Consider the following 8,180-nt stretch of genomic DNA (forward strand, 5'->3'; position numbering starts at 1 on the left):
ATGTACGTGTGTGTGTGTGTCTTGATAATAAACAGGGATCAGGTAAGGAATCCACACACAGACACACACACACACACAGAGGGTTACTGTGAGGCATTCAGATTGACCAGGCTAACAAGGAGCCATTTAATTCATTGACAGCCCGGCCTTGCTAATGTGGAGCGTGATGAAATTTCCCTTTTGGTCACTGCTCCTGGGCAGGTTTTAGTATTTCCCCACTAATGGGCAGGGATTAAACATAAGAGTGAAATCTGATGCTGCATCACTTCCCCTATTCCCAGCTTCAGGGGATTGTTGCATACAAGTAGGCCGTACCATACAAACAATGAACCTCTCAGGGGGAACTGCTAAGTAGATATTTAACCTACATATGGAACTCCTCTTCAGATGCACTTTATGATGAGAATGTCTGAAGGGTCAAAAGATTGGCACATGTCAGTCGTACTGTTACTGTTACTGTTACTGTTACTGTTACTGTTACTGTTACGTACTGTTACATAAAGCAATGTGTGTATTCATTTCATGCTGGACAAACATTTTATCATAATTCCAATGATGTTGCAGAAAAGTTAAATATAATGCAGTATTTCTGTGGACATTGCAGTGGTGCTTAATGATGTATGGAGAACAAATGTGTCACCTGATAGCCAGTGAACGTGTCCGTGTCAACAATGTTCCCTTGAATATGAAGGGAGCATGACTCAGCCAGTCTGCAGACAAATGAACCATTCAAATCTGCACCACACTCAACTGAAATCTGTACCATTGTCCAAAATGATTCTGTTATTTGTTCTTGTGTGCAGAGAAATTGCAGTCACCACATACATACACATACATAACAGAGTTCCTTTACAAATCAGGACAGAAACAGGGAAATCAATATCCAAAATACTGTTTAAGCATATTGTACAGTAGGAAATAAAACATTTTAAAGGAAAAAATGCAAAAGAAAGTCGTTTGTGCAAGTAGCAGCAACACATGTTGCATCATGCATTGGATCAGTGATGCAGTATCAAATCAATAGACTCACTACAGGGATGCATACCATGGATGATCCAATGGGGTGATAATAGGGTTGCCATGGCAATTGTTGCCAGGAGCTGGAACACAACAGTGACTTTATGCTCGTTAAGGGTCAAGGGGGCTACAGAGCCAAGACAGAAGCAGCAGTAGTGGTGGTGAGAGAGGGTCCACAGCCTCATCGTCATCCATCTTTCTGTGCATGCATTACAGCTTTTGCTCTCTTTTTCTCAGATGAACAGCTTCCAGATCAGTGGACATGTTAGTGAGGACGCACCTGCAGGTTACGTGTGTACATGTTGCCTGCAAACCCTTGAAATCTCCCTCTCACCATTTCCAGTCATAGTTAACCTTAGTAGGTCACTGCATCCCCACCAGGCACTTTCCCTCAAAGGCAGCATTGTCACATGTCCTTACATCAACAGTAGCTGTCCGCAAAGCCGTTTTCCTGATATAACAAATGTACACACTGTACAGTAAAGTAAACTACCTCTGAACGACTTCAATCTTTGTCAGTGCTTCAACCAATCTGAAACATCACGTTTTTTTTGTTCTACCTCATATTACATCCACTACATATGTTGAAGTGAAAACATTCATTAATCAATACAGACCACGCTTTGCAGGGGCAACAGTTCTCAAAGTCAAGAATCAAGCCAACTAAACTGGAAAAAAGTTGGCCCAGATCATTTAATTTAAGCAAAATTGTGCTTCTCATCCACACTTCAGTGAACATGATATACTTATGTACTCTGCAGGGGGAGCTTGTCCACGTCCTGTCGCAATTGTTCACGTCAGCGAGTGTACTCTGATAGAAGCATGTGGGTCAACGAGGAATGTACTTTCTATAAAGTGCAAATTTATTCCCTGTCTGCTCTCTCATTTTTCATTTTGCAAGACAAGCAGAGCTCGTAGAGTTAACAAGCAGCCGGACATGTAATACCCTATGCATTTAATTGTTACAGGGAAGTCAACTACAGCTGCCAGGCAGTGATATGCTGTGAAGGCTATAAATGTCTGGGAAATGAAAGCATTAACACTTTTGGTTACCATCAAACAAGTGCAGCCATCTGCTGAGAGAGCTTTTTGGATTACATATGCGTCTGAACAGCTGCTTGTTGCATAAGTATTTTCTGCCTCTTGTCATCTCTTGGGTTCTCAGTTCAGTTTCACCCCAGGTGCCTCAGACATGACACCTCTGCTTGTCAGCTGATCTCTCCTTTGATTCAGACGAAAGTCAGCCTGGACTAAAATGCTGTTAAGTCGTTGCAGAGACTGAGCTGCGTGAAGGAATGCAGTCAGTTTGAAATGGTTTCCCATTTGTGTAGACAGAGGCCAGTAAATCATGGCAACAGGGTGAAGACCATGTAGCACACCATCCGGCCAAGTGGCTGGTTGGACTTTGGGTCATGGTGGGTTGGGTCTGTTGGAAACACAGACCAGTGGCAGGGAGCCATGGTCAAATAGCTTGTATGGCAAAGAACCTTTGGAGGTCCAAACGTCTGTCTTTGGGTCATAACACTCAAAGCAGTCTGAGTCCTCGATGACGTCGTGGCCGTTTAGGATGCGCCCACCGGTGACGTAGAGCTTGTTGTTGATCACTGTAGCGCTGTGATGCATCCGCCGCTCCTTCAGGTTCTCACACTTGACAAATTTGTTGGCCTTGGTGTCGTAGGCGATCATTCGCCTGGTGTATCCTGCAAGTTATATTTTCATTATTATAATTATTATCAACAACTCCAACGAAAAGACCAAAACCAACAATGAATGGAAAAGAATTATCAGTGTATCCAAAGCCTGATTTAGTATATTCCTCTGTGTCATAGAGCTCCATTGTTGTCTGAAAGATGCTAAAAACACATCACTTAGCCACACTGTTGTTCTGGGAGACATTTTCTTTCATTACACTGAACTTGGGCTCTGTAGTTTATTTAAAGTCCCTCCCACGTAAATCCTCCCCACTGCTGGAAATACTCACCAGTGCAACAAATGTGTATGAATCTGCAGCTTAAAATAGTCATAAACAAATGCTCTATTTTTTCCTGTTTGAGCAACATTGACATTGAAAACATTGAAAAATTAATCTATATAACTGTTTTTTTTGCAGCCATTCATTGAGCTCACCTCCTATGATGTAGATCTTGTCTTCAATGACAGCGGCAGGAGCACAAACGTTTTTTACCGTCCTTGTCTCCAGCCTGGACCACAAGTTGCGAGAGATGTGATATACCTGTTGACACAGCACAGACATGGACAGTCAGCCTGTTTTTCCTACGGCATGGAAGATTGTGGTTTGCTGTCTACTTGTGTTTCATTTGATACTGCTAAAATGAGAAGTCTTCTCTACCTGGATCAGCCTGACTGGGTTCTGCATGGCGTCCTCCCCTCCGAAAACATAGATCCTCTGATCACTAGCTGCCACAGCCGGATGCAGCACCGCTGTGGGCATTGGTGCCATGGCCTCCCATTGATTAAACATACTGTTGTATCTTTCTACTGACTGGGAGATTCTCTTGTGTACCCCAATGCCTCCTAACACAAAAATGAAATGCAGATAGGATACGCTTTGGTGGGCGTATCGTGGCTCCAACATGGGCTCAGCAGTCCGCCACTGGTTGGTCTTAAGGGAGAGCGTGTAAACTGTGGCGCTGACCGAGCTGTCACCTGATGCCATGCAGAGGCTGAGCCCGCCAAGCACATAGAGGATGCTATGAATACACACATATGCAGCTTTGTAGAGGCGCAGGGGGAGCTTAGCCAGCCACTGCCAACGATGAGTCCTTTCGTCATACAGCAGGGCCTCTCGTGAGGTCTGTTCATTGTTTTTGCGTCCTCCAACCACCACCAGTGTTTCTCTGCAGGTGTAACGTCGCGGTGTGGTCCAAAGTGGCTTGAGCTCTCGGCTACACTTGCTGCTGACTGTAAGCATGAGGCGACGCACCGACTCGATTATCTCAGTACAGAGGGTGGAGGACTGCACCAGTGGGTCATTGGCAATAAACTGGAAGAGGTAAGTTGGATGGATGTAGCGAAGACGGACTTTCTTGAAGAGGTCGTGGATGGCACCCCGTCGTGAAAACGGGTCATGGTGGATCCACGCCAGGAGGGTCTCAAACACTTGTTCCTCCTCAGCACAAAGCCTGTCGTCTTCCAGGTAACACATGAGCTCAGGGAGAGACAACTCACAGAAGTCCTCTGTAGCAGCTACATCTGAGAAACACCTGACAGCCATCTCCTTCGCCCTCTCCCTCAAACTCTCACAGTGAAGGATCTCAGAGAGCCGTATCATGCTCAGACAGTTTTCTGGACTCAGCTGCTCCTGGAGGAACATGGAACAGGCCTCAAAGAGACCGCCATAGTGAAGCATGGATGCTGCCTGCATGAGCGGGAGCACAATCTCCATGGTGATGGTGATACAGCCAGTGTAGACGTAGTCCACGATGCCACTGAGGACATTTGAAGAGATTCCCTTCAGATTCACCCGGGCCTGGCTGCTCTCCAGAAAGTTGCTGCAGAACATGGCACGGAAGTACGGGCTGCTGGACACCAAGACGTTCCGGTGGCAGGGGATCTCCTGGTGGTCCGTGCAGAGCAGGACATCTGTCAGGATGCGCTCCTGCCGGAGGATGTTGAGCTGGGCAAGAAGGTGGGAGGGAAGTTCTGAGTCTTTGAAAGAGAAAACTTCTCGTGGTCTAGAGGCCATTCTGTGGAAAGCATGAAGAAATACTCCATGATCAGAGTGTTGTATTGCTGTTGTGCATCGGAAATAAATGGTTGACCACAACATGGGCATTGATGACCTTACAGTGACATTACACAGTCCTATGAAACTATGGTGATAAAATGACAATTTAGATGTTGTAATAAAGAACAAGAAGTTTCACTGGTGGAGGTATATTATTATAAGTTAGAGCAGGAGATTCAAACCAGTCCCATGTCTGTAAGTTGAGGCAACGGATTGGAGACAATTAGCTTAGCTTAGCATAAAGACTAGAAAAGTGGGAACAGTTAGCCTGGCTCTGTCCAAATGTAATAAATCCGCACTTGTCAAGCTCCCTCATTAACAAATTATATCTCATTTGTTTAATGTGAACAAACAGCAAAGTATGAAAACATCATGCTGTGGCAGACATTTATTAGCTAATTCTATAAGGACTAACTATGATCATCTGATAGCAAACTCTTTAATTCATTAGCCCACACTCAAATTCTTAAAACTCCTGCAGAGCAGCTGTCCTTAATTTGACCATTACTGACTCAAAGATTTCTATTTTTACCCCTTCTAAATTATCTCGATGCATCCATGTAGCATTGGGCCACATCTCCCTTATCAGGCACCACATCACTGCTAACATTAACAGAACTGTGTCAACAGACCATCTGTGTTTGTCTCTCCATCCCCCTGAATATCTCTCCCTGGACATCACTCCCCCTCGCCATCTCTGGGGCTATTTTTTCTGTATGTTATGTTTTTCCCTCCACCATATTCCTCCTCTCCCATAGTCTCAGTCTTTCTCTCCTGGGCTGGGCGGGGATTGTGATTATCCTGTCGTTTGAAGAGCTGGAACTTCATTGGGTTATTAGCAGCACTAAGTCTTCTAATCACCCCTGCGACAGCTACTGATTTACTCCCACTTATGTGGCCATGCCTGACTAATATATTGTATATAAAGAAATGACATTGACGGTGAGTGACTTTTCACAATTCACAGTTTTTGCTCAGATCTTAAACAAGAGATCAAGAGCCCCTTATGATGAATTGCATCCAAAACTTGAGTTACATTCATCTATACATTACATAGGTTATATTCAATCACTATAACGTCCTAGTTGGTCATCAGTTATGCTTCTGAACATTTATCACATAACCAATATGACTTTGTCTGCTCTTTTGTGATGATATGTTTTAATACATTTCATACTTTAAAGCTCTTAATACCAAATGCCAAAGCAGATTTATAAATAAATGATCAAAATTTTACACTGATAATCATTTAAGTGACTGTAAATGTGGCACAGCTGCAAAGCATGTGTGATCCAAATGATTAAGAAGAGGATTCATTTGAAGCAGATAGTGAAGCTAGTGCTGAGTAAATGAAGCAATTGCGCTGTTACGCAACAAAAACTTAACACTGAAGCACTTTAATATCATATTTGAGTCAAAATGTGTTGCTGATGAACCTGTTGCCAGTTCATCAGCAACATCTGTGACTGAGTGAATTCTTACCTCCTGCCCTCAGAAAATCAATAACATCCGAAATGTCTGGTCGGTCTGGTCAGAACAAATATCATTTCCAATCAAACGAGAACCAAAACATTATCCAGAGAGAAAGTGGGTGGTTAAGTCGGGGAGAGAAAAGAAGCATGACACAGAGAAACGACGAGGCTCTCCAGTTAGGCGCTGTGGAGCTCACCATGAGGCCACTGTATACATTCCTGCAGCTAAGAATAGTATCCCGGGCCACTGTGACTCCAGCCAGGCCTCTCATGTGACACAGAGCTGTTTGGTACCCAGTTGCCGGCTTAACAGCTCTGCCAGGGTCCAGTGGAGAGAGTGTTTACAATAGCCAGGGGAGGGAGAATCATCACAGGGTCCTGACTCAGCCATTGAGCCCACCCAGGCTGGTGTTTAATCAAAGTGTCCCCGAGCTGCTAACCCTTGTCCATCTTCCTGTGCTGTTTAAGTCCTCCTCCTCTTCCTCCTCCTCCCTCATGTGTGTAACCCAGGATGAAGGTAAATATAGAGCGGTGCTGATAGGCCAGCTTGATCAGGAGAAACAGCTGTAAGATCTGAACTCAGTCTGCGTCAAGGTGTGGCAGTGTTTCGGTGTGTTGTTTGTGAGTATGCACAACTGGAGATGACTGACGTTACTACTCTAGTTACCTTAGCAATGTGCGTCTCATACTGTCATACAGCATCCATGACCCTCAATCACGGATGTAGAGGAGACGTATTGTATGTGCTGTGGTCTCAGTGGCATATTTATCAAATCTAGTTTCTGTTGAGTCCGTTGATTGATAATCCTTAGATTTTAAGGTTAATTGTGTTTTTCATTACTAATACTTAAAAACCACCATGCTGAATGTGGTTACAGGAGGTAACACCATGTTTCACCAGTAGTTAATGTCACTGTAAAACAGTGAGGCTGATATCTCTATGATAAAATTAAGAGCAGTATGACTGGATTACATTTCATCCTTTCCATGGGAATCTCTGCGTATTTGAATCAAGGGTGGGGATGGTGGACTCAGCCAGTAGCATGAAAATTACTATACAGAAAGTCATTACAGAATGTGAATAAAGCAATTTGACCACAGATAGTATCAAAAGCAGTTGACAAGTAGGATCGTTGGGCGTCACCGGGAAATCAGTGTGTGTTAAGGCAATGGGACGGGGGACTTTGCATGATATATTTGTATTTACATCTGTTTTTATGCCAGTTTTATGTACTTTTTGCACCTTGACCACGTAAATTTGTGGGATAATCAAGTTTACCTTGACCTTCTCAAAACAACTGAAAAATCTGCCAGTGCAGCGAGAATATTTCTACCTGTTTCTCATTCAACTAGTTTCTAATAATATTAATATATATATATATTTTTAATTCTATATACCTTCACCTCTTCCTGCCTCCAGAAATCCTTCAGATAAAACAGCATGAGAAGCTGCTCACAGCTCATATCCACACTGCTGTCACAGGGGAAATAGGGCTGGGAAGCAGTGATACAGAGCAACAAGCAATAGATCTTCATACCTCGCGGAAAGATAAAATTCAATCTGGACTGAGCGTCTTGTAATATCATTTGAGATCACTGATTGGCAAGATTAAAAGAGAAATATATTTTCCTTTTATGTCACAACCTCGTGTTTCCACTCATGCTATCTGGAGACAGATATGGTTCTGAGACATTTAAGACTCCTTTTCCTCACAGTTGATATGTCTAAGTTGTCATTTCTTTATCTCACAGGGGGGCCTTATCACATACTTGCCCTTCTTGCAGCTCCTGAGGCAGTGAGATGAAATATTGTCATGTTTGTTTTGCGGCACATGACAAGGAACTGGAGTTACATCTGGACAGATTGAATGACATAGCTGAAGGAAAGTGAGCTGTCAGCAAGTCAGACATCATGACATGCGAGTACACGCAGCTTTGGTGGA

General features: G+C 43.7%; 1 protein-coding gene across 1 annotated transcript; it reads right to left on the bottom strand.

Annotated features, from left to right (window-relative positions):
* Positions 1-2,427: 2,427 nt before the first annotated feature.
* On the bottom strand, positions 2,428-4,723 carry klhl38a (kelch-like family member 38a). The gene is made up of 3 exons (XM_070985255.1): positions 3,368-4,723; positions 3,145-3,250; positions 2,428-2,717 (listed from the first exon to the last, which is right to left on the bottom strand). The coding sequence occupies exons 1-3, from the start codon at positions 4,721-4,723 to the stop codon at positions 2,428-2,430; spliced, it is 1,752 nt and encodes a 583-aa protein (XP_070841356.1).
* Between the last annotated feature and the right edge of the window lie 3,457 nt (positions 4,724-8,180).

This window comes from Chaetodon trifascialis, chromosome 17, assembly GCF_039877785.1.
Source record: "Chaetodon trifascialis isolate fChaTrf1 chromosome 17, fChaTrf1.hap1, whole genome shotgun sequence".
Classification (NCBI taxonomy): Eukaryota; Metazoa; Chordata; class Actinopteri; order Chaetodontiformes; family Chaetodontidae; genus Chaetodon; species Chaetodon trifascialis.

Coding starts and splice junctions, on each gene's coding strand:
- klhl38a (XM_070985255.1), bottom strand. CDS start 4,723: ATGGCCTCTAGACCACGAGAAGTTTTCTCTTTCAAAGACTCAGAACTT. Junction 3,251..3,367: donor ACCCAGTCAGGCTGATCCAG/GTAGAGAAGACT, acceptor CTGTGTCAACAG/GTATATCACATCTCTCGCAA. Junction 2,718..3,144: donor CAAGATCTACATCATAGGAG/GTGAGCTCAATG, acceptor TATAACTTGCAG/GATACACCAGGCGAATGATC.